The sequence below is a fragment of the Neopsephotus bourkii genome, unplaced genomic scaffold, assembly GCF_033783945.1.
Source record: "Neopsephotus bourkii isolate Nb327-2 ecotype Australia unplaced genomic scaffold, CSIRO-AGI_Nbou_v1 NB_1080, whole genome shotgun sequence".
In the NCBI taxonomy this organism is placed as follows: Eukaryota; Metazoa; Chordata; class Aves; order Psittaciformes; family Psittacidae; genus Neopsephotus; species Neopsephotus bourkii.
Genome location: NW_026901568.1, coordinates 218,655 through 245,653, shown reverse-complemented (window position 1 = coordinate 245,653; position 26,999 = coordinate 218,655). Strand labels below are relative to the sequence as shown.

The window sequence follows — 26,999 nt, the reverse complement described above, 5'->3', positions numbered from 1 at the left end:
AAGGAACTGGTTTTACATTACAGCAGGATAAGCAATACTTAAATTCAACAGTGAGTAAAGATATTACTACAGAAGGAAACATGAAGCACAAGAAGTAACAAACTGAACAGTAGGCTGGAGAAGAGAACAAGATGTGTCATCAGCACAGGAAGTCCTAGAAGAGACTTCATCAGGTTGACACCAGACCTTGGTGAAGGCAATTGATTAGTATTTTGAAGGAAGGGAAAATAAGAAAGATGAGCAACTTGTCCAAAAAAGCTAGCAGAAGAACGAAAAAGAAAAGCCAAGACCAAGGCTATGGCCTTTACTTGGAAAAGGAAACTATATTAAAAGGTACTGGCCTGAGAATATCCCTCAGAAGACACTCTATGTGTGCATTACTAGAGACAGAAATACAGGCTGGAGAGATCCTGGAAGGAAAGGGACCTTTTGCTGAAACACCTCTGTAAGTTCAATGACCAAAGGGGCAGCTAAAACAGAACAGCTTGCATCACTAAATCACATTTCTTTCTGGAAAGGATGAAGATTAATCAAGACAAAACTAAAAGTGAGTCTGATAAAATGCTTAAGTGACCACACTTGAACTGCACGTTATTTGCATCAACTAGAGGATGAAACAGTAGTTTTCCATTATTCTGAAGGAAGTAGCAGCTTGCTAAATAACTCTTTTAACTTTCTTCTGGCACCTATTGATTATATCCAATAGAAATTAAGAGTAGAAGGCAATTAAGTTCAAAATTTAATGGTGTTCTGCTCCTGTTAATTTACTGCTTGACCTGATCAATACATTACACTGGATAATGATCTATTCCAGCAAGGCTTGGTTCCTCCAGTGTCCCTTCCACTAAAATTGTGATAATGACATACAACTAAATTCTAAGTAAATAACACATAAAATTAATAAAATACTATCTAAAATAATTAAAAATTGGATTATTCACTGTAGTGGTCAAAACAACAGCTTAAAACTAAATCAACTTTTACAACACAGAGTTTAGACTGTGTCAAAATATTAGATAAGCTACAACCTCAGCCTTACAGAAGCCTCTAGAAATCAAATTCTCAAGCAAGTTTTAAACATCTCACATACACAGCAGTACAAAAAACCCACCTTTATTTTACACAGCAAAATTGAAGCAGAAAACTAAAGATCAATGGTAGTAAAAGAAACAATATTATGTTGTAGTCCTTCTTTTCTGTACATAATAGTTAAGGTCTCTAGGTGAAAAAATACCATATAGGCTTTATGTATAACAAGCTGTATCAAAAACTAGACAACATTCTGAGTTGATCTGAATTAGGGTGCAGGTTGTTTTAGTCCTCTTCCCAAAACCTTGAAAGCACTTTTTAAATAACTAAGACAGTCTCCCAAAGAAAACAGGGATGCTGTGGCATCTGCTACTGTTTTCTGTCCTCAAAGATGGCACGTGACGATATGCATAGAGGTAGGGTTAGGGGCAGGTAAGCCTTTATCTCCTATCAACTTGCCTCCCAGTGGCTGGCTGTTCCCACAGTGCCATGCAACACTGAGTGGTTTTGAGGACCACAGGGATGCTCCCACAGTCCTGCCTTGCAAACATAACCCTTGAAGAGAACAAACCAAGTGCAAAAGCAACCAAAGTCCGGCATGTGTCAAGCAATTTCTCCTGAGAGGTGTCTCCTTCCAGGAGCAGAATTTCCAAGTGGTTCTCCCTCCCCATGTGTGTCTATGTGCACACACGGATGCTTATGTAACTGGCTGAATTTCATCACTTTTTTTTTGCCAAAATTCAACATGTCAGCATAAAGTGAAAACAAAATATGATGAGGTTTTCTCAAAATATCCTCTCCACTGATGGGCTGTATCCCCACCAGCGTTCACTGTGAAGCCAGCACACCATTAATCACTATGAAACATTTTCATTTATTTTGACACCAAAGAGAAATTGGAAGGAAGAGTATTTTTGGATGGGAATGGAAAACAGGCTGTAGCAATATCTCCTTTTATGTTATGGCTTCCCCAGACTGAGTAGAACAGGAGCTGTGGGTCTGCTCTCTCTCTCTTCCTCCCATGCTATATATTTTTATCGCATCCTTTACAGACACAGTAACAGCAATCTGAATAGTACACATCTTTAATCTATTCAGTTACTGCACATTCTTTGAGGTTTCTAAAAACGAAAAACATTCCAAATGTTTGAGGTTATTTACTGTATCCAGCATTCCTAACACAGCAAGTCTGTTCCCACTCTGCAGTGTAACCTCTCTTCACTCCTGTGCTGCCCACAGCCCAAGTTTTCTTTTCTCCACTACACAAAGCCTGTGTTCTTGCCCTTGCTGGATGCCTGCCTTGTTTTGCAGCATAAACTAGTAGATTGTGGGGTTTTTTGTTAGACTTCGGAGTGCAAGTACAGCCCCCTTGGACTCTGCAAAACTCCTGGCAACAACCTCTCAACCGCAGTGTTGTTTTCTTGGTGCAAAAAACAAGCAAAACCCATACTGTAATAATTCCAGGCACCTGTCCTTTTTAGCTGAAAAAATGTGGTAGGAAGCAGAGGCATCTACATTCTTTGACATATCGCAGTATGCCACAAAGTGAGCAAATATGAAAGTAGACATAACCAAAACTTGTTGTACAAGCAGGACACGACGCTATCGTAGCTGATTTGTATTCTACAGAAGGCTACATTTAGCAAGTCCTACTATTTCAGGAAAAGTTAGCAGAACAAGCACACCATCCATACTCTGAGTGCAGGGATACTGCAGTAAGCCTTGCCCATAATTCTGCTCAGAACATGCAGACTCAGCAGAGTCAGGAAGGGCTGTGGCCGGCCCTTTTGCTTCTTCTGAGGTCTGCCAGCGCTGCTAATGTATCTGGATACACATTTCCTCCAGGTCCATAATTATTAGACAGTCATACTTAGAAAGAGAAAGTAAAAAATAAGAACACCAGAATAAAAATGCAGAAAAATGCAGCAAAATACAATTACTACTTCCTAAAATGACACAGGTATCCACCAAAAAAACAGAGCTGGCACTCACAGGGGTGGTGAAGCTGCAGTGTAACAGGTCATTAAGATCCAGGTGGTCGTTGCAGGATTCCTACTAATGATGCACTGTTGAAATTGAAAGAGCACATTTATAGCTTTGCATTTTTAGCAGCAGTCAGTAATAGAGACCAGTGTGTTATATTTGCTTCTTATCTCATGCTATGTAAGCAGAGCCTAGCAAATGCTTCACAATTAGCAATTTATTTGATTTAGGAATGTATTTTGTGTCCATGAACAATCTGTTAGCTGAGTGTGTTGATTACACTTTGGTTATTTTAGAAGTATTTGGTGAAAAAACTTTAAAAGGGGACAGTTTGCTCTCCAACTTCTGTGTTAATATTTCAGGCACACACTACTAAGAATTTATTAGCTGGATTGAAATCATTCAGTCTAAACCACAGCCAATTTATTCCTGTAACACTACTTCCTCACAGGTCATCATCTGTATGGGCTAGACCTGGAGATTGTTTATAAACATGAATTCCTATTGCTATTTCTACTGGTTTAATACTAATCTAATAATAAATTATTCTAATCTCCTATTTCTTTTCAAATGCCAGACTCTTTTTCTTTGCAAATATAGACAGGAAAGGGAAAAAACCCTAATTAAAGAAAGTTAAATCAGCAGGGCAGAAGTTCCTTACAGGGCTTAATATATAAAAGCATTCACAGGCAGGTTTTTTCCTATACCAAACACGTTTATTTTAACAGTTATTCTGGAATATTTTTGGCATTTGTGTCCCAGACTTCTGTATTCCATCATACTTAGAGCCTTTCACACTGCCTCTACTGACCTTTATGGGACTGGCTTCTTCTTCTGTGAAAACTGGGGAGTAGAAAAAAACCCTTCACACTCATTTCAGGCTGTTCCTGGTACAAGTGGCAGAGCAACCTCACAATTTGCCTTCTGTGCTCAGCCAAAACAGCCTCAAGGTGCAAATTGCCTACAGCTGCTCCCCACCAGCAGCCTCTAAGGACATGGTCCCATCAAACTGAGGCTCTCATGCCTCATCACAGCTACTGATTTTGGAGAGTGGTACAGAGCAGTGGGAGGCTGCCAACACTAACTTCCTAAAGGTTAACACTTACAACTACATTTTGGCTGGTATTTCCCAAGCTCCCTAGAGAGAATGGATGCCCAGTGCCCATTAATTTTAATAGGAACTGGGCAGGCACAGTCCTTACGAGGCTCTGACTATTTCAGCCTATTACTGTTGGTGACATAAGGTTTGATATTGCAGGAGGCTGATTACCTGCTGGGAGGACTGAAGCTAATGCAGCTCCTATATTTTGGCTTGAAAATTGAATATGCAAAATGCATGAAGAGTGTGGCTATGCTTACCATAAATAATGAGCTTAAATGGAAGTGGTTCACATGGAAAAGGTTTAACCCAAAGCTTGTTACAAACGAGTGTTCTTGATTATTTCTGATTTATACTGATTCAATACAGCACGCACTTGCAGGAGTTTTCACTAAAGGCCTTTGCATAAAGGTTGCTACATTCATAAGCATAAGCCTTCAGCCTGGTTTGTCAATTTGATCCTTTTATTAGGAAATTGCATCAGGTTTCAAAAGGTTTTCAGTGCCAGCAAACAGTAACTGTAAAACACAATCTGGGTGGTACATAATCACATTTGAATGTTAGGAGTTTCAAAACTCCCCCCCATTCATTTTATTTACCAAACTGACTACACACAATACAACTAGACCATGTCCACTGTATTTACAGATCATTTCTGATCATAGTTCCTATCCTGCCATGTGTTAATGACCACCATCATCATCATGGCTTGACTTCGCGAACGAAGATTTGGGAAGGGCATTTACCCACGCTTACTACAAGCGCGCTGGTGACTAAGAAGGCCAATGTGGGATAGGCAAATCCGGCTACAAAAAGCACAGCAGAAGGTCTCCTTGGGTGGAACAGGTGGGACACGATTCTTCCTGCATTGTCTTTTCTCCTCGAGACTAGTTCTTCGTGAGCTCTCAAAGGAGTCAGCGGCATTATGTATGGTGTGCCTCCAAGTCTCCCGATTGGAGGCCAAGGTGGACCACTGATGGTAGTCAATATGGCCAAGGCTAAGGTATTGTTTCAGGGAGTCCTTGTATCTCTTCTTTGGGGCACCTCTCTTGCGGCTACCAGTGGCAAGTTCACCGTAAAACACGATCTTGGGGAGGCGGTGATCCTTCATCCTAGAGACGTGCCCTGCCCAGCGCAGTTGCAGTTTCAGCAATATGGCCTCGATGCTGGTGACCCCTGCCTGTTCGAGGACAGTGACATTAGACGCATAGTCAGTCCAATGGATGTTTAGAATTGTACGGAGGCAGCGCTGATGAAAGCGTTCCAGGAGTTGCAGGTGTTGACGGTAGATGACCCATGATTCAGACCCATATAAAAGAGTAGACAATACAATGGCTCTGTAGACACTGATCTTTGTACTTTTCTTCAGGTGTTTATTACACCAGACTCTTTTATGGAGTTTTCCAAAGGCTCTATATGCCTTTGCTATTCTGTTGTCTATCTCTTTGTCGATCATGGCATCCGAGGAAATGATGCTTCCCAGATAGCTGAACTGCTGAACTGTCTTAAGCTCTGACTCGCCGCTGGTAATATGGGGATGGCGATAATCTTCTTGGGGTGCAGGTTGGTAGAGGACTACTGTCTTCTTCAAGCTGACTTCCAGCCCAAAAACCTCAGCCGCCTCCGCAAAGCAAGATGTTAAACGCTGCAGAGCTGCTTCTGTGTGGGCAACAAGGGCGGCATCATCAGCAAAGAGCAGTTCACGGACAAGATGGTTTAGGGTCTTAGTGTGGGCCTTCAGTCACCTTAGATTGAATAGGCTACCATCGGTACGATATCGAATATAAATGCCGTCTTGTTCGTCGAGGTCTGCTGTAGCCCTTTGGAGCATCATGCTGAAGAAGATTGTGAATAAGGTCGTGCGAGAACGCAACCTTGTTTCACACCATTGGTTATTGGGAAAGGCTCAGAGAGTGCATCACCATACCTGACTTGGCCTTGCTGATCCTCATGTAACAGAATAATCATTTTCAGGAACTTGGGGGGACAACCTAATCGTTCTAAGATCAGCCACAAGCCTTTCCTGCTCACAGTGTCAAAAGCTTTGGTGAGGTCAACGAAAGTTACGTATAACCCCTTATTCTGTTCTCTACACTTTTCTTGCAATTGTCTGAGAACAAATACCATGTCTGTGGTACTTCTATTAGCCCTGAAACCACACTGACTTTCAGGTAGAAGCTCTTCTGCGATAGCAGGTACTAGTCTGTTCAACAGTATTCTTGCAAGAATTTTACCAGCAATGGAGAGCAGAGTTATACCACGGTAGTTTGAGCAGTCTGACTTGGCACCTTTTTTCTTATACAGAGTGACGATGATTGCGTCACGAAAGTCTGATGGTATTTTGCCTTGTTCCCAACAGCACAAAACTAGCTCATGAAATTTAGCGTGGAGTGCTTGGCCTCCATGCTTCCATATTTCAGGTGGGACTCCGTCAACCCCAGCTGCCTTGCCAGTTTTCACCTGCTGTATGGCCTTAAGAGTCTCTCCCATGGTAGGGGCCAAATCCAATTCGTTTTTCACCGGATGTTGCAGAACGTGCTGGATTCCTTCACCTTGGACTACACGATTAGCACTGAAGAGGGTTTGAAAATGTTCAGACCAACGATTCAGGATGGAGATTTTATCTGTAAGAAGCGTTTGGCCATCTGCACCAAGTAAGGGGCTTTGAACCTGGAATGTGGGTCCATACACTGCCTTCAGAGCCTCATAGAATCCTCTGTGGTCACCCAAATCTGCACATAGTTGAGTCTTTTCTGCTAGGTTGACCCACCACTTGTTCTGGATGTCTCTAAGTTTCTGCTGGAGTTTCCTACATGCAAGACGAAAGGCTGCTTTTCTTACATGGCAGAGTGGCTGAGCGAGGTGTGCTTGATGAGCAGATCTCTTTTTTGTCAGCAATTCCTGGACCTCCTGGTTGCTATCGTCAAACCAGTCTTTGTTTTTCTTTGAGGAGAACCCAATGGATTCTACGGAGGACTGCAGGATGCTGTTTTTGATATGTTGCCAAAGCGCTTCAGGAGAAGAATCTATAAGTTGGTCTTCAAGCCTAGTTTGAAGGTTAGCCTGAAAGCTGTGCCTCACTGCAGCTATTTGAAGATTATCGACATTGAGCCTCCTCCTTGGAATGCCGCCCCTCTTAGGTTTGGGCTTGAAGTGGAAATTAAGTTTGCAACGCACAAGGCGGTGGTCTGTTTGGCATTCTGCACTAGGCATCACTCTGGTCTGGCAGACATCACGAATATTTCTCTGGCGCACTAAAACATAATCAATAAGGTGCCAATGTTTAGATCATGGATGCATCCAGGTTGTCTTCCAGCTGTCTTTCTGCTGGAAGATAGTGTTGGTGATGGTAAGCTGTTGCTCTGCACAGAACTCTAGTAAGAGACGACCGTTATCATTGCAGTTGCCAACACCGTGCTTGCCTAGTACTCCTTTCCAGGCTTCAAAGTTCTTACCTACTCGGGCATTGAAGTCACCAAGGATTATGATCTTGTCTTCTATAGGAACTTTCTGAGTGAGGTGACGCAGGTCGGAGTAGAATTTTTCTTTTTCTGCAGGGTCAGCTTGCAGAGTTGGAGCATATATGCTGAAAAGAACAACGTGTTGCTTATTGTGCAGTGGAAGACGTAAGGAGATAATACGGTCGGAATGACCTATCGGCAAATTTTCAAGTTTGGAGGCTATGGAGTTTTTAATCATGAAGCCAACTCCAGAAAGATGACTTTCAGTTTTGGGTTTGCCTGACCAGTAGAGTGTATAGCCAGCACCATGTTCTTTGAGGCTACCTTCCTCATGAAGGCGAACTTCACTGAGTGCAGTGATATCGATGTTAAGACGTGACAATTCATGGGCAATTAGCGCAGAACGGCGCTCAGGACGCCCACTGTTCACTGTATCAAGCATGGTTCTGATGTTCCAACATGCGAGTGTCAATCTGGACACACCTTTGGAGGCAGGTGTATGCCTTTGACTCTTTGTTTTTAATTGACCGCAATAGAAGATGCCTGTTGGCCGCGGCTAGCCAACCAGGTGGAGGGGGAGATGAGCTTTGGTTAGGCCACCTTTTCTAGGCCTCTCTCCATATGGAGCAAGCAGTGCTGTCCTTGAAAAAGGCTGCTTGGTCATTCAAGATGCTGCCGAACAAGACTGTCATCTCCTGGGTCAGACTTGAGCGACCAATGTCCTGAACCGCCTGCATGCAGGGTTGGGTCTGCGACTTCCAGTGCACCTTATCACCTGCCGTTTCGTCCCTCGCCTGTCGCTGCAGGGCTTTGCAAGTGTGGGTAAACCCTTCGGGCCTGCGCAGTGGATTTATTTTAGGTGAGGCACAGCGTAATGACCACACTCAGCTGGGAAATCTGCAAACTCAAAGTGATACCTTATGCTAGAATCCCCACTTGTGGGCACCAGGGGTTGTTTGAAGAATGGAAGCCAGGTAGCAAGGCTCTACTATACTTAATTTGTGTTTGCAAATGCTGGGGTTTTTTTTGCAATGACCTCACAGAATTGTTTCAGAGGAACAGCAGAAATGGATCCTGCAATGCTTAGTCATTACTGCTTAGCCAGGGAAGCCCAGCACTGCCATCTCTGACAAACAGAATAGATTAAAAAAAATCTAAGTCAATACATACAACGGAGAATTAATTGGTTCCACTGCTAAAACTGATTCATCAGCATATTATTGCAAATAAATGGATTAAAAAAGGATATCAATGTGATCCAGCCAAACAATAAAAAAATTACTGTATCAAATAAAGTCAAACTGTAACTAAAGACTTCAAAATGGGATGAAACTTTTCCATGTATCTGCTTGGCAAATTTATCCCCCCTTCTTATATTGATAAAGTCACAACACTGACAAATCATTTTTGTTTCCAAAAATTGCCTTTAAAAAACTATCATACAGCTCCCCCAGACTTCACCCTTTATTTGGTATGAAATGTAATTACTTGCAAACAATGTGATTTGATAAGATTTATTTTTCCAGGTTGAATGAATTTGTTTTATGTTACAGGCAAAGCACTGTGGTGGGTTGACCCTGGCTGGATTCAAGGTGCCCACTGAAGCTGCTTGATCACTCCCCTCCTCAGTAGGAAGGGGGAGAGAAAATATCACCCTTTGCTGCCCTACGTCTCTCTTGGTACAGACTGCCTATACTGAGCAGCCAGTCTTTCTCCACATCGGATCCCATAACTTAATGCACCTTCTTTCTTGAAGCTGAGTGGACAGAACTGTACATCCATCCCAGGAAGGGACCATTCACTGTGATAGAGAGAACCATATGCTTCTCCAGCTCTGCCACAGATTCCTTGCCTGATTCCCTGCCTCACATTCACAAATTCGTCACAGTACAAAGACAAGCAAGAGAAATGAACAGCACCAGTGCAACAATGAGGCCCAGCCTTTGCTGCTCAGCTAAATCCCAGAGGAAACACAACCTGTCAAAAACTATATGGATTTTCTTTACTGTTTCATTCCTGTGCTCTATGGTTCAAAGCAGCCATCACCCTCCTGTCCCCCTTCCTGCTCAGGACAAGAGGTATCTGTGTCCCTGGATAATGATCTCACAAATGTGAGACAAATGTTCATTACGTGAATGGGCTTTGGTTTCCTTTGTTTAACAGGGACTACAGGCACTCTTGTTTTTAAATATGTTCATCCAGTTAGCAATTTTCAAGACGAGGAAAGGAAATTTCCAAAGGAAATAGAGTTCATTTGGTATTTGCATAACTGTATTACATACAACCGCATTTGATGGTTATTTCGTGGAGGGGTCTGAAGAAAAAGGAGAGGGCATTTTGTAATAATAAAACCTATATAGAGATATGTCTTCTACTCTCATTTGAGTTAATGGGAGATTTGCCATTGTCCTCAGTTAGGACAGTGTCATTTGCTTCTCAGTGATGGTTTGTGCTGAGTTTCATTCCTGAGTGATGGTTTGTGCTGATGTGTTCACCTTGCTGTTTGTGAGTGCTGGGTACATTAGGAAGATAAAAAAATATGTACTGACCATGCCCATGCATCTTGAAAACTGTGCTGTATGCTTGCTGCCTAGGAATTGTAATCAAAAGGAAATGATAACACAAGACCACATATTAAAAGCAATCTATCTGCCTGCAGAATAGGTACTAATGACACAGGGCAAGGATGCTTAACGCATAGAGCATGGCTCCTTTCCATACCTCTGTCTTTTGCATGATAGTTTCAAAAGGGAAAGGCAGCAATTTCTTATATATTATTGAATTTTGCCAACCTACGTAAGCACCTGTGCCTGCTTAACCTTGAACAGTTATTCTAGTAAACTGAATGGTCTATGAAAACAACTCCCAAAGAGGAATGCTTCCTTTGAGACTGCTTTCTGACACCCACATACAGAGACCTGTTCCAAAACCTGCAGGCTATGCACATGCTCAATAACACCCTTCCGCAGCACAAAGTCTAAGATTTGAAATAAATCCCTTGCTTGCAATGTACTTACTTGATTCCTAAAAGTAAGGCAATTCTGTAGTGTTAATGCTTGAAAATCACCGCAAAACAAATTATGGGCTGAGAAACTACTGAGGGGTTTGGGTCCTAGAGCTTCCTGGTTGTATTATGAGAGGAGGAACTGGAAATGTGCCTGTGATCAATTTTATGGATAATCAATTCTCTGAAATCAATTAAACACTTGTTGACTTTGTCTGCCTCTAGTTGCAGTTGCCAGATTAATTCTTGTGGTTCAACACAGTGGACAATCCCAGTGCTAAATCAGTGACTCTTTTCTTGAACTCACTTCAACAGTAAAAAGGATTAATGATGTGTATTCTTCTTACAAAAATTTGATTGCTGCCTCTTTAAAATTTCAGTGTAGAACAACTTCAGGTTCTTGTCTCCTAATTTAGAGAGAGCACGCAACGTAACAACATTTCTCATTTTTACTTAATCATCCACTTCTTTCTTATTCAAATCCTAATTCTACAAACCACATTTGAACTTTGTGAACTAGTTCCATGTTTATAGATGGAAGGTAGCTTTGAAAGAGAAGAAAAAAAGACCTAATGTTCTGCAATAATCTGATCACATATTTTCTCTACTGTATTAAAGACACCTGTTGACAAGCAGCATTTCATCCCTGGTGCACTGAAAACACAGTATCTGATGCAGAAAAGATATACGACATGATCTTACACAGAATTACCCATTTAGTAATATGGTCTTTCTGGCAGAGACAGATTATGATCTGAATTACTGCAAAGATTTGGTGTAAGGGGACAAAGCACAGATGCTAACTCAACCTTAACGTTTCTCTAAGCTCCTCTTGGCCACCGATGAGCTGAATGCTGGTCCCATATATTCCCTGAAGACTGTGAACAAGGATTAATAGCCAGTTGCTGTTCTGTTTGTTCTCCTAAACTCAACTAACCATGTCATCATTTGGCAGAAACTAGCAGGTCTCTCTGGATTTCAAGAGCCAGTTTACACCAGCTGAAAATCCATCCTGGGGTGTCAAACCACTCTCTGACTGTATTTTGTATGCTGCACTTGGACCACACATGAATGCACAACAAAACACAGATAAATCCAGTGTTTTTTTAAAGGCATGGTGTAACGGTTTAAACCTGTTACTCCTGAGTTGCCACACATCCTGTAACAGCTGGCAACATCACTCCATACAGATGCAGCAAACGGTAGTAGCTTTTTTCTTACTGCCTTGCTGCAGACACTGAGGGCAGATACAGACCAGACTCCATATCCTGTGGTAGGTGTGGTGGGTACAATTACATCAAGTGTGTTACACAAAAGCACCTCCTAGATATCCAGCTCTTACTCTGCTGAGCTACTTCTTTGTTACCCCCCAAGCAAAGCTTTTTTGCTCTGACACACCACTGCTCACTCCAGCCCTTCTTGGACAGGCTTCTTCTATCTAGTTGCTGACATTTGGAGATCTCTCCCTCAGCACTGCTGCATGCTGGCTGGTTGTGAAAGCATCCCTGAAGCTTTTTTTGCCTCTACATCCACCATCTGTACATTTGCAGATAGGTCGCAGGGGGCTGCTGCCCTTCCTCAGGCCTCCTCTGTGCTCACAGAGGTAAATCAGCATATGCAAAACCTATGAAAACCCCTTCTCTGAGTTGTCCTCCATGCTTGCCAATCCTTATGCTACCTGAACTCACAGGGCTCATCTGCATGGTCCTGCCTGTGGCTGTTCCCACCCAGCTTGTGCTTCTTTTTCCCTGCAGTGCCTGGCACACCGCTGTGGTTGGCTGCCCTCCGTGCCCCCAAACCCCCTTACCAGGCTCTTTCCAGTGCTGTGATTAACACTTCAAGATATCAATAAGAGGAGAAAACTCCTACTGTTTTCCCATTTAGCCTGTAGTGGGCCCATTGCAAGTATTTGAGAGAAAGGTTACTTTCCTATGTACGGAGGTGAAGTAATTATATGTTCCTGTATGTCTTCACACTGCTATGCAGCCATTCTCTAATTTCACCATAAGGCTGCAGCTTGTACACCTTGGTTGGCGATGAGGGCTCTGTTCCCTTTGTGTCAGCACTGAAACCTGTCAGCTGGAGCCTGGAAAAATGACCACCTCACGCAGATGGAGACAGTGCCATGACTGATGGCTTTTTTCCCCTCTTAAGTAGACAAAGAAAATGTTTTTCTTGTGGAAATTGGGATTTAAGTGAGCTCTCTGTACTTCATCAGGGGTGGATTAGTCAGCTGTTCTATGGGCTTGATATTAAAAAAGGTGGTTGCTTCGCTACTCAGGAAACCGCAATGTCAATTGGAAAAGAAAGAAATGTAAGAGATAGGTAGGGAGATAAATTATAGCTGAGATGAAGATGTACTCACATAAACCCACAGTCAGACGATCTCATTAGCTGCACCATCTTCACACCAAAAAGACATGATCATCCATCTACTTCCCCCTAATGCCTGGTGGATGTTTGCATGCGGCACAAACAATGCAGCCCTTGCTGAGAGAAGGGAAGCACCTGGCTCAGAGGCCCTTGCTGCAGATTTTGGCTCAGGGTGGCTTGAACCTGACCCTTGAATATCTCTCCCCTGTGCACTTTAATCACTGGAAACATACATACATATCTGAACAGCACTGCATTGATGTACCACCCATGGCAGGATGACTCTGCAGCATGTGCACAGCTATACATATATATGTATACACACATACATATGCTTGTACACATACTTGTTCAAGGAGAAACATGGACTCTCTGCTCTCCTCAGGTTGCTCCTGGGTTCAGGAGATGCTACTGTGCTCCAGCAGAAAAGCTCACCCACCATCAGCAGGGTCAGGCACACACCTCCCCTCTGCTCCATTCAGCTTCTGCCCTGCAGATTATAAGGCAAACTGGTAATGAGAGCTGCTGTGCCTTGGTAAATGAACTAATTACTCTGCCTCATCACTGCCAGTTTTGCTTTTGCTCCCCTGAAGTCAGCACCTCTCAGGGTCTGGCTGTCATTTCAGGGTGGTTGCAAGGGCATTTCATGTTTTTGACAAAAGCAAAGTCTTAAAATACTCCACTATACAGTTAGGCTTCTTTATATATATATCCTCTTTTTAATAGTGCATGCGATGTACTGAATTTCTTTTTGAGCTTATCAAATGGGTGTCAGTGGGGAACAGAAACATTTTTCTTCCTCCTTACAAATGAAGTAATCTGAATTCACCAAGTCAAAGAAAATACGAGTCTCCTGCTCCGTTCCATTGGTGCTGCAGAAGGACAGGACTATAGATTTTCCCAGGAGTGTGGAATAATTCACCAAGCCTGCTCGTTATTCATATAGACAGAGCATTAATAGTATGGGACCCTGAGATCTCTTCTTATCTAGGCCGAAACACAGCTTGAGGGATGAAAAGCTGACTCCTTGGATTTCAAAATGTATTTTTCCCCCTTTCTTCAAGAAACAAGAATTGATCTGAAGTATTTTCAGAGTGGGGGAAAAAAGGCTTTCTAGTGATACTGCCTAATGTACACATTAGATAAATAGAAAACTATTGGCTTTGTGACTGTGAAGCGTTTTCACTTGATGTAAGTGCTGATAGATACAGGATTATATCTAACAAAGCATTTACTAAGGACCTGACCCAAAGTCAATAGGAATCTTTCATTTGACTCTGGAGGACTTGAATCCTGCACTCACTCCAGGGAGAGCCAGGAAGTTTCTGTATTTACCATGCCCATCTCTTAGCCAGTATGAGCTGGGGTAGCACAGGAGGATGCCTGGGCTGAGCACCAGCTCAGGGTTTCATGGGGGGATACGCTACACATCTGTACACATCTGTACTGCAAGAACAAGGCACTCAAATAATGAATGCTCACTCTACAGTAGACATCCATAATTTAAAAAATAAAAGAAATTAGCTCATGTCAACACCATGGATGCACTTACTGTCTGCCCAAGGAGTGGCATGCCTGGTATGACACTTTCATTTGCAGGTCCTGGGTGAAAGAAAGGAGGCCAAGTGCCAGCAAAGGGAGCATGTGTTGATGATTGTTGTCCTCTCTGCTCCCACTATTGCACATGGTAAAATAAGGATGTGTAGTATCAACCATCCAGTAGCATGAGTGGAGAGTTGTGAGGTGCTGGCACAGAGAGGCATTAGATGTCACAGTTCTCCCAATGGTCATTAAGACTTGTATTTAATTTCTTAATGCTGCCCTGACGAGGTCTGATGCAAATTCACAGGGTCATATGGTGGCTAGTGATGGATAATCTCAAACTAATAGAAATCTGAAGTATGTCCATGCATGTTAATATTTCATACATTATAGGAAAAAAAGGTTGTCAAGCATTGGAACAGGCTGCCCTATAAGTATTTAAAAGACATGCAGGTGTGGCACTTAGGGACATGGTTTAGTGGAGTACTTGGTAGTGCTGGGTTAACGGTTGGACTTGATGATCCTGAAAGTCTTTTCCAACCTAAATGATGCTGTGATTCTATGATTTGAAATGTGATGTTATCCAAAGCTGATCTGGGAGAATGGGAAATACTGGATTAATTTCATTTTGCTGTTCTGTATCAGTAAGATGAAATAATGAATAAGATGAACAATAGAAGAAATCTTTCTCCCACTTAATGTAAAAGAGCTACTGGGAATAGTGAAAAATTCTAAAAAAGACAAATATCTATTTAAAAAAGAGAAATATATGAGGGGATTTTTTTTGTTTGTTTGTTTTACTGAATTCTTTTAGTTTTATATGGAATAACAGAAAATTAAATTAAGAAAAAATAACTAAAGTTTTGGATCCAGTTTTCTAAAGGATGTGGGCTTGACACCTGAGAGGACAATCATCATGTACACAGTGACCCTATCAGGAAGATGAAAGAAGCATTGCTGCAAAGAAACAGAGGACAGCAGTGGGAACATGTCTCTTAGATAACCACAATACCAGAAGAAGAAAGCAGCTACAGAAGGAATAGAACCTCAACCCACAAGATAAACTGTACTAGCCATGCAACAACAACTGGCAAGAGAACAAATGCCAGCTATTTGTGCTGACACCTGAGTGCACTCATAGACCCACAGAGCTTATTGCAGGAGGAGGAAAATTCATGAGCTTCTGAAATGAGGAAGACAAGCTGTTTGTAAGCACAGTAGAGAGGGAAGGTGCGAATTCAGAAGTATGGCTAAGAAACCCTTGCAGAAATGGCCTGTATGTCACACAAAAGCGCCTGCAGTAATGGGAAAATGAGAGAGCAGGTCCATCAAAGCATGAAGCTAGAGGGGTCTGCACACTAATCTGAGCTGCAAATTCAAGCCCTTTGCTGGTCCTGACTGTAAAGTGTGTGGGCAGGGTATTAGATCAGCAGGTGAAGTGGTACCTTCAGACAGCCAGTGTACATGCTGTGTCCAACAGCATCACTCTGGGGTAGCTTAGTAACACTCTGGGCTGTGCTCAGAGTCCTTTGTGCTCTGGAGGCAGAGGGCTGGGGACTCCCTAAACATGCTCGACACTGCTTTCCCCCCCAGAAAAAAGGGACTCTCTCAAGCTGCTGTAGCACAAATCCATTTGGACTTGCTCTGGAGACGTATTTGAACAAATGGAGAAAATAATAACAGCTGTGACAGAAAGCTGAATAGACTGATGCTCATGGTATGTGCTACTGCCAAGTGGCACACAAGACAAATTGTAGGAAGGAAAGGGACCATTCAAAACCATCCTTCAAAAAAAACAACAAACCCAACAAACAACAGAAGACCTTGAAGTAGTGAAGGGAATCATGAAAGTAAATGTGCAACACAAGAAGCAAAGAAACAGAAACTGGCATCTCTGTTTCATGATAAGATTTGGCTTTTGTTTGCTTTTGCTGTTGCTCCTACATAATTCATTGATGACTGAGGCAGGTTGTAGGACAGTGCCTACTGAATGAGCAGCAAAGAATAATTTATAATGTCTGAGGCTGCCACAGTCTGGCCTCACTATACTTTTTTAAGTTTGTTGGACTTGGCAGGAAGTGATGCTTGGGAATACATGGCAGCTTCCTGCACTTCATAGTTTTATAGTACAAACCACATAGCCTGAATGTCAGCTCATTCAGGAAGAGGGCTGCATACATTAGTCCTGTGTGCTAGCGTCCTATGGTGTGATACCCGTGATGAGATCTCGCAGCAAGAGGACAAAAGGACCACTTATCACTCCTGATACTTATTAAAAAGGTTAAGCTGACTCCTACGTATAAATGTATTCTCTATCAAACAGAAAACAAAGCCAGCTCTCAACACAGTGCCACCCACACAGGCCAGCTGTGTCCTGGAGCAATAGGAGTGGAAGGCAATGCAACCCCTCCTCTGTAACATGAACTCAAACTGTAAAAGCACCAGCCCTGATGAAGTATGTTCCTGATAAAGTTAGACTGACAAACATCAAAAGTTTGATTCTGCTTCCATTAAGTCTCAGTTTGGCAAATGGTTTAAACAGGGCAAGCCTGAGTTTCAGCTTGTTTTACACACATTACTAAGCAGCCATTGTCCATATGTGGAGATGGCTCAAGGTAATAATCAACCACAGATGGGAGCCGCACTGCTAACATGGGATCTCCCACTCATTGTCATTTCTCAACGACAATCAGTCTGTTCAGGTGGGAGTATACTGCTGTACTTGAACATCCACAGATTTTCAATTAATGAACCCAAGCAAGCTTTCTTAGCGACAGATTATGGCTTGAAATCATATACATAGTAAAACTCAATGTGAGATTGCTTAATCCCTTCAATATGGTAGGTAAAGGAGGTAAAATGTTGTATATGGCAATTTGAAGTGTCTCTGTATGCAAAAGAAACATCAGAACCCAAATCTTTGTGTGAGTTAAAATCCTGATGTTAACGGGATACCCATGGGAAGTTCTGCGAGTTTCCTTTAGCAAGAACAGAACTACTAAATAGGTCAAAGTTTTCACTTAAAACAGGTCAGTATGTCAAAGTCACAAAGCAAAGTCTGGGATAAAACAAAAGCAGAAGAAAATGCCCCTTCTATTAATTTTTACGAACTGCATATTGGGTTTTTGAACCGTTCACCAGCCATCTACAAAAGAAGCTATGGGCTGACTACAACAACTAAACTTGAAAGGAGAAGACATTCCTTTGTAGTTCACATTTGTTGCCTTTGAAGTCACTGTGAATCTTACCAGTGACTTCAATGAGACTAGCTTTATATTAGTCATTGTTTTATCCCTACTCCTTTCAAAATTCCACACAATAACATTTCTTTTCATTGTAATTCTGACAGAGCAATTAGGCTCCAGTTCGCACCTGCACCCAACTTTTTTCTTCGCAGAGAATACTTTGAGCTCCTCTTCTCTGAACAGAATGATGAGATCTGAATTAACAGTGTCTCTCTGCTCTATCCAGTGCCTCTGTTTTTCATGACCTGCTGAAGAACATGAAATTCTTCAAGGCTTGCAGAGTTGAGCTTTGGTTAAGACCAGCTGCAGGTTTCACCTGCGGCTTTATGAGGGTGCTTAACAGAAAAGGAAAAGCTTATTCTTATCAGGGTGATCAAGCAATATCAGAATGACAGAATGTGGATTAAAGCACAATCATTTCCAGATGCATTCATAGCGTGTTTTTAGTCCCAAGTGCAGAAGATGAACTGCATTCCCAGTGTAACAAGCTATGAAATACTGCATGATTTCATAGAAATAAAGCAATTTTGTATATATAAAAATGTTTGTTGTTTTTTTTTAATAATAAAGCATTTTCATTCTATCCTTAATATATAAACCAGATACAGACACACCACAAATACTTGCTGAGAAAACATCCCTCCAAGGCACCCCAATCTCATCTTTCTGGTGTTGAAATGTGCAAGCTTCAGAGCTTTGTTTACACAATTCTCAAGTCCACAACACCCATCCAGAACCCTGTCCCACACTGGGCTACAACCGGACCATCCCCTGCTCCCTTGCTAGTGCCTTTTCAGCATGTGGTTGAGCAAAAGCACCCAGAAGAAACAAATTTCCCAAGGTTTGCTTGTAGAGCTGCTCCCTCTCACCCACCTGTGGGGAAGCTGAATACCAAGAGACAGCCTTGAAGAGAAAAGCTTGGCTGCTTCCGAAACCTCCAGCTACACCACCACCCCTGGAAATCCAGGAATGGAAAAGATGAGGAGAGCCCAAGGCAGAGCCCACCTCAGCTCTAGTCAGAACAAAACCCGGCTCTTTGGAGCCCTTTTGGGCAGTGGGGTTACATAAACAACAGCACCAGACATTCATCATACAGAACAGTGAAGATTTTTTGTGAGATACTCATTTCACACAGCTGCTGCACAGAGGGAATCTGCAACACGGAGCGGCTTGTTTGGGAAGGGTAACTAATGGGATTAGTATCATTTACTCCCAGTCTTCTTTATGCGATTTGTATTTTGCTAAGCACTTCGAAGCCGCCGCTCTCTCCCTGACTGCTGCATGGTTTTACTTCGCAACAGTGGCAGGGGAGCCCCACAGAGGAATACACCCTGTGGAGCTAGACCTGATATGAAACCCATACACAAGTAACACAGTGGTTTCCTTCAGCAAAAACACCCAATTCCCAAGACAAGAAAGAGCACCAGTGATTTCAAAAGACAAAGTTTATTTTTTTTTTTCCTAGCTTTCTGTTGCATTTGTTACAGGACAAGACCATGGGATTTATTTATCTTTGTTTTGCCACTGAATTTTCAAATGGCTGGATAAATCAAAGTGAATGGCTGTTGTCCTTTGAAATATTTATGAATCAGAGCTATTGAGGCACCAGGGGCAGTCCTGTGAAGTGATGCAAGGGGTAATTTTGTCCAGTTATTTCTTAAGGGCTTGATCCTGCCACAGATCTGCTGTTCTTACCCAAGTGCCTGTACTGAATGCTATAGTCTCACTTTTTGGGTAAATCTTAACATGACCCACGTGCACAGAACCATGCACTAAAGTAGAAGACAAGGTGGTGTAAATGTGCAATTATGCTTTAGGATTTTTCTGTTACCTTAGACAGAGAACACAACAAAGTTCCTAAGCATAAGCTATAGACTTAAAGCTATTTACTGGATGGTACAAAAACAGAGACATATATACAGGAGGAGCTACTTGCCATCAACACAGGAAGGTCTGTTTCTTGTAGTCCCAGCCACTTTCCCAGGTAGACAGGAGCATTTTACTGTTTGTGATCTTTCCTCAATTCGATTCTTATTACAGCATCTGTGTGCTGCTATAACTTCACACGTTCCTCCTTCTGGCAAAAAAAAAAGAAAGAAGAAAAAAAGAAGAAAAAGAATAAAAGAATATTGGCACTCTGGTTAGGAAGAGCAGCAGTGTCTAAACAAAGCACCCAGGCATACTCCTGTTTGCGTCTCTGCACAGCTTCTATACAGGTGGGCTTACGTTATTTTTCCCATTATGTTTGCTCCTGCATAAGCTAGGTGCTACCATACTGCAGTTTTAATAGGAAATGTAGATAAATGTCTCTCTACAGTAGCTATAGTTTGCCTGTCTTATATTAGAATCGTCTCTGTCATCGGCAGAATTTTTGGCCTAAAAATGACTGTGTCAAAGTTTAGGCCTGAGGAAATGTAAGTAACATATTACAGAAAATGTGCAACAACTGTTGGCTGATTTTATGCTTGTAATATTGGAGGCCTCTTCCCCCAAATATTCTATTGTACAAGACAGGGGCTAAGGAATCCTTGTAAAAGTGAGATTTTGCTCCAAATACTTGATTTTATGCCAGTACTCAGCCCTTAGGGAACAACAATCAGCCTCTCTGAATTACAGGATGGTCCAACAACACTTCCCTTTGCTACCTCTCTCACTAAATATGGCAGTTTTAAGGCAGAAAACATTCCCATTGTGTGCAAGATCACCAGGCTTAATTTGTCTGTATTTGTTCTTTGTGAACATTTGCAATAGTTTGGTTAGATGGAGAACACAAAGGAGCGATAGACAGATAGACAGTGGCTTAGGGTTTATGAATACTTGATGTTTGTAGCATATGCTATGCACAGAAACAAAGCGTCAAGTGTATTATTTCCATTCCCCTTAGCAGTGCAGGGCAAGGAGATGAGAAGCCACATCGGGCTAATGCACTGCCCAAGTAATTTCCCAGTTCCTCAGTTCAGATTGTATTTAGCTCATAATCACCAAGTATTTATAGCGCTAGTCCGTTCCCCACAGATATTTGGCTACTTTATGAAACTGCAGTATAAATTGGGCAGGATTTGTTTAAACTCAGTGCAAAGCGTCATGCACAGCCTACTGAAAAACACGATGTGTAAGAAGGTTTTCTTTATGCCACTATGAAATGTTAACTCTACACTGCTTTTACTATAGCATAAAAACCTTTATTCCTGTCTTTGGCTTTCACTCTTTTTGAAGCTACTGTGAGAGCTCTTGAATACTTCCATAACCCTGTATCCAGGTCAGAGAATAAGCAGTATGGAGGTACTGATAAACATGTGGCTCTGAACAAGGGATGCTGGAAAAGGTCTGGGAGTCCAGTGGCATCTCCATGCTCAGAAGCGAGTCCTGTTACCTGGTGACTCTACAAATGTGACATTTCTTGGTGAAACACTGGGCTGGATGGACAGGGAGGAATCCCCCTTGACTCTATGCAGTTAAGGTCATATGGTGGTGTGCATTAAGTTGTACCCACAGTATTAAGTGGTACAACTATAAATGAACAGGAACACCATGAAGTGTGGAAATGATGTAGAATATTAAACTTTTAAACCACTCACCTTCCAGGGTGAGTCAGTAGATGAAAGCCTGTGAACTTCCATTAGGGTAAATGAGCTTAGGTGGTGGGGTTAAGCACTGATGAGTTTGCAACCATGAGACAAGACCAACTCTGCAGCAAATATTTAACTCATCTGGAGAGAAATGCTGCTTCATGTATTAGTTATTAGGTGCATTTGGCCTGCTTTTTGAAAGCCAGTGGGTGACAGAGAAGAGAGATCCCAACAATTCAGAAAGCCATCATCTGACAAATGGTCTTTTAAGTGTCTCTTAGGAGTAAGAGGAATTGTGATAATCAACTCAGCCCTCACTGGTTGCATTTTTCTACGAAGTAATTCCTCAGATAAAATCCCTGTTCCCCCATCCAAATCATATTGAAAGCAAGGAAAATGGTCTCACTGGTTTAATTCATCTTACAGTCATGCCCTAAGAGAAGAAAGATTTGTGATTTTATTGATTGTAACCTCAACAATAAAGTATGCAGTAATAAGCATTTCTAATTTTAGACTACACAGACTGTGTGGTAAATACCTGTGAATAAGCTAAATGCTTAATTTTCTCTATTAATTTGTTGTATGAGTACTAATAACCACATCAGCTAAGTCTTGCTTATTTGGTTAACTATGCAAAATAAGGGGTTGTGGTGAATGAGCTTCATAACACCTTTAACTGTTACGTGGAAGCTCAAGGTGCTGCAGCAATAAAGAATTTAACCCAAAGGGTGTAGTTGCTTAAGAGTGAAAAAACAATGAAACTATAAAAGCAATGAAAAAACCACTAGACAGTTAAGTACGTTAATTGAAACTTTCATCTGCATGAGCTATAACTGTAATCCACATGATAATAAGAGAAAGACCCTTCCCAGTGCTGACACAGAAGAAAAAAGATACATTTCACATGGAAAAAGTTCTGAATGTTACACACAGAGTTTTCCTGGAAAATGTGATAAGTATGAGCAGACTTTTCATTAGCCTATGAGTGACTACTGGATAGCATTGCATGGAATGTGTTTTGCTGGTACCTATTGTACCAGCCATGCATACACACGTTAGACTTATTAGAAGCCACATACAAAATGGGAATAGATAGACAGAGGTATCCAGACAAATTCAGATGGAAACAGTGAGAATAGGGAAAAAAAATATTGAAAAATCATGCCCTTGATTATGCTGTCCACAGAAATATAAATATATAAGAAATATACTAGGGGGTGGGGTGGGGTTTCCAATTTGAATTTCTATTTCGGCTGTACAAATGAGGAAACAAGTTAGAGCAGGGAGGGGAACGTGAATCAATCTTCAGTTTCCACTGAAAAGAGATTCAACATGTTCAGATATATATGTGAAGTACCTTTTTATTCTGTGGTTTTCAGCTATTTCCTATAATTGGGGGGGGGGGGGGTGGGGGGGTGGCGGGGGGCACCAAGAAATGCTGCAATACCAACATCTGAGGGCTTCTGCTCCTGAGCCAGTGATGTTTCTTCTCAGTGATTCTTCTAGGGGAGACCCAGTGAGATGTTACAATGCTGGGAGCCCTGAAAAACTATGAATTATTGACCTGATAGGCTGTGAGTGCAGCAAAAGTTTGAATCATTGTCACCAAACCCAGAAATATCTTTTTTTGGAAGTTTATGGTCTATTGAGCTAAGGTAGCTTCTGGCTTTGTTTCTACAATAACAGCCTCACCTAAGTCATTCAAGTCAAAAGGGGATTTGCCATTAATCTTAAAAGCAGAAGAAAGGGCTCTAAAATCCTCCAAGCAAGTGTCTTCTGAATGTTTTGTTGACAGTTACATTTCATGGAGTGCCTTCTTTAGCTACCTGGCAAGAAAACAGCTTATGTTTTCTTAATTCCCTGCTGCCCCAAAAACATCCAAAAAAAAACCCTGGAAATGGAATAGGAACTTGCAAATCAGGAAAAGCTTTGCTCTTTCTACCAGGAGCTTCAGAGATGAATGAAAATGCCCCAACATGACTTATACCCTCTTCACACTAAACATTACCAGGACTTGATAATAAGAACAGCTGATCCTTCCTGAGCACTCAGTTCACAGGATACCCTCAGCTTTGCATGAAGCAAATGTGATGCCTGCCAAAGCAAGAGGGACAGAATTGGCTGCTGGGGAGGATGCTGGGCTGTTGAAGATGGAAACTATCTGCGGCATTCCAATTTTGCTCATGTCTTCTAGCTTTCCAGAAGTCTTTGTTCTGCATAGTCTTAAAATATGAAACTGCAGAAATAATACCTCATTCTCGCTGTAAAACAGGAACAACTGTTACTCTTCCAAATGGTTTAATTCTACTTGAAGGAGACTAAACTCCTGAAATCGTGTTCATGTTTGTCTCTGTTACAAAGCCACCTTGAGCTTACACACTGCAGACTGAGATATTTTATCATTAGTATGAGACTACTGTGGGTGGCTGTGATTTAAAATATCTAATCACCTGCAGGGTCTGAGTGTGGGCCAGACAGAAGCCAAAAAGCCATCTTCTAGTCATCTCTTTGTTTTATACCTCTAGCTGAGAGGTAATAATAAAAGCATATTTTGCACTTCAAAATTATAACTCGCCTCTGTATTCTAGCCAAGCCTGAACTTATCAGTAAACAAACATAAAAAAGGCAAACAGCAGTACTGATTTGTGTTATACATTGTGGAAGTCATTAACTATGACTCAGGTAGCAAAACTTATACGTTCTCTCTTTGACAGTGATGACAATTTAATAGTATTTGACTCTGCTGAGTTACATGGAGCATCCTGCAGCAATGAGAGAGGTTGTTTATCAAAATGATAAACATGTTTTCATTTCCTCCTTGGCTGCATGTATGTGATCAGAAGTCTAAGGCCATCAAGAATTCACTTACTCTGGCCACCAGACAGACATTAAGCTATTCAGGACCATCTGTGCCTGAAATGAGTTCCACTTAATGGACCTTCCTAGGGCAGGTCAGTCATAATGAATGCATGTGTGCATGAATGCATGAGCGAAGCACTGCTTAGGTGAGACTTCTTGAGTTGTTTGGTGGAGGCATAGACAGCTGATAGATAAGATATGCCTTTCTTTTGGGGGTCATACGCCCAGTGATTTTAGAATTCAGATCCTCTGTTAGATTTCGTTTCTACCTCATTGTCGATGCACCATGCAACCTAATCCAGTTGAAGGTTGTTGTAAGAACTTGTTTGTATTTCTTGCAAAAAATAGCGAAACTCAAACAACTTCATAAGATTTGATGGTCAGATTCTGCCTTCTATTACACCATAAGCAATGTACCACAGGAACACAAGCAAAGGAAATCATACGGGCCAATTTTATCACCATTTACAGAAGTTCATTAGGACTATTACTAGTTTTGATAGCTCTGTTTATTGACACAGCTTTACACATTACTAGAGAGTCAATGTTCCACTGTTGTTATCCTGGTTAGGGCTGCATACCCATATGTTATTCTGTAAGTGCATAAGTATATGCAGATGTTGCTAGACTTAGGAGATCAGAGAAAACTTTAAACAGAATTGAAGTTTTAGACTTCAAGCAAATGTCTAACAACATGGGAATAAAAATTCTTCACACGTGAAAACTTTCCAAAATCCTGCTTACAGAAACAAATGGGTGAAAAAAATTGTATCCTTGCCACCTCATGTCTCTATACAAACATCCTAGAGAAAGAAAAGGCAACCCTGTGACAGCCATTTTTACATTTACTAAGAAGACTTCAGATTTGGGGGCTGCAGTTTGAAGAGTTTGCAGTTTGAATAAGCTTTGGAAACTTCCCAGGTGTAATTAATACATTCATAAGCTTTAATCAAAATGTTTATGCCCGCTAATGTGCCAGAACTACAGACTACACTGATCTCAGGGGGAATACTATACTTTACTTTAAGAAATAATAAGCTACTACTATGTGGGCTGAGAGCCCACATAACTCTTTCCTGGTAGGTGGTACAACATTCCTGTTCAGTTCAGGCCCCAGTTCCTATACTGCTGGTACAATGATCCTATTTTGAGTAAGACCAACAATGTTATTGCCTTGATTTGTGTTGGCCCATTACACATGGTCAAAATCTGGAGAAGAACTGCTCAACAAAGCAGGACAGATACACCTGGAAATTAATATCATAGTAATCCAAAGTTTTGATAGATTCTGAAGTCAGAATTCATAAGCTAAGAGGGGCAATGTGCATTTAGCAGAGGCATCTCTGGTTATTTATGGTGCTATAAGCTAATTTTCTAAGAGCTGTTTCAACACAAAAGGCCATTTACATGAAATTAAACTTTTCTACAAAAAATAGGTAACTAAAGAATTTCTAGAGGAAAATAATAAAAAGATTTTTGTTCTGCAGAATGTTAATATTTCATCTGAATACTAACTCTCTTTTCTTTTTCATTTGTATTTTATTTTCCATTCAGTGTAATAGGGGAAGCAGGGATATGCAAAGCTCTAATTAGCACATGGATTTGTAGTCTTTTACAGTTTTCTACTAATGGTCTCTGCCATCAGCCACAGGAGGCTTTTTATCTGAGAGATTTACAGATTCTTACACTTACACCCAGAACAGACTCTGATCCTCGAGAACTGGTTTGTTCACAGAAATTAAAAATAAGTATTATTTTTGTAAAGGAGAAATGGTCCGGATTCTACTCTTGAATTCACAAAGAAAACCCAGAGCACACCAGTGTATGAGACGTGGGTGGATCTAGGGCAGGCTTATGGATTTCCATATCAAACCAATATACACACTAGAGAATAGATCTTTCTGCTAAAAAGCCCTGCAAATTGACCTCCTGAGAAATTTGCACAGGACCTTATTCTTATGCTTTTTTTTAAAAAAAAAAAAGGAAAATCTCTTAAAGATGAATCAAAGGAAAATGGTACCCAGAAAAACAAGGCATCATTCTAGCTACTGCCTCTGGCACAATGCATCTCAAATGGCAGTGCAACAGCCAACGTCAGCTGAGGTATTGAAGAGGACAACGAGGCAAGAGGAGCTGGAGAAGAATGCTGATGAGGAATTTGCTTCTAGCTGTTACTGAAGCAGAGTTATGGGTAGTTTTAATTACAATTTTGCATGCACATGTACAGTGTATACATACACAAAAATGACACAGTTTATGAGAAAATCCCACCTACTGTGTTCGTATGCAGTCCCTGACAAGACAGCAGTAAAAGCAGACAGGCAGAACTGCCTGCACATACCCATACACATACCCCATCCGACTGCTTTTTTACAGGGTGTATCGAAAGTTAATTACAGTAGGTACTATTAGCATTCTTGTATTGATGAACTGCAAAAAGCAGATATGCAACCCAAGAAGCAGTCAAGAATCCAATGTGCTCTTAGTGGGAATCTTCAGTCCTTTAATGAGATCTCTTTTACTTCAAATGAGATCAACTTACAGCAACTTTAAAAAATGGAGGTTTGAAATTAGCAGTTTTGGTGGGATTTACAGCTCTGGAATACCATTGAGAGATATATATGAAGAGGCAGGACTTCAACATTCCAGGAAGAGAAAAAAAAGTTATTTTTGGGAAATAAGTTCCATATCACAAAGTAATAAGCGTTATGACTCTAAATTTCATTAACTTTCAGTGAGAAATGACACTTCTAAAGGTCTATATCACTTGTAAATGGGATTTCTTGGTCTAAATTATGTAGGCCTGGTAAGGCTAAACATAAAATATGGAAGTAT

General features: G+C 41.4%; 1 protein-coding gene across 1 annotated transcript in view; it reads right to left on the bottom strand.

Moving 5' to 3' along the window:
* Positions 1-26,999, bottom strand: part of TAFA1 (TAFA chemokine like family member 1) — a 223,269-nt gene that overhangs the window by 29,458 nt on the left and 166,812 nt on the right. The window contains exon 3 of the mRNA XM_061362082.1: positions 19,673-19,813. Within this exon, the coding sequence (XP_061218066.1) occupies positions 19,673-19,813 (141 nt within the window). The remainder of the gene's footprint in view (positions 1-19,672; positions 19,814-26,999) is intronic.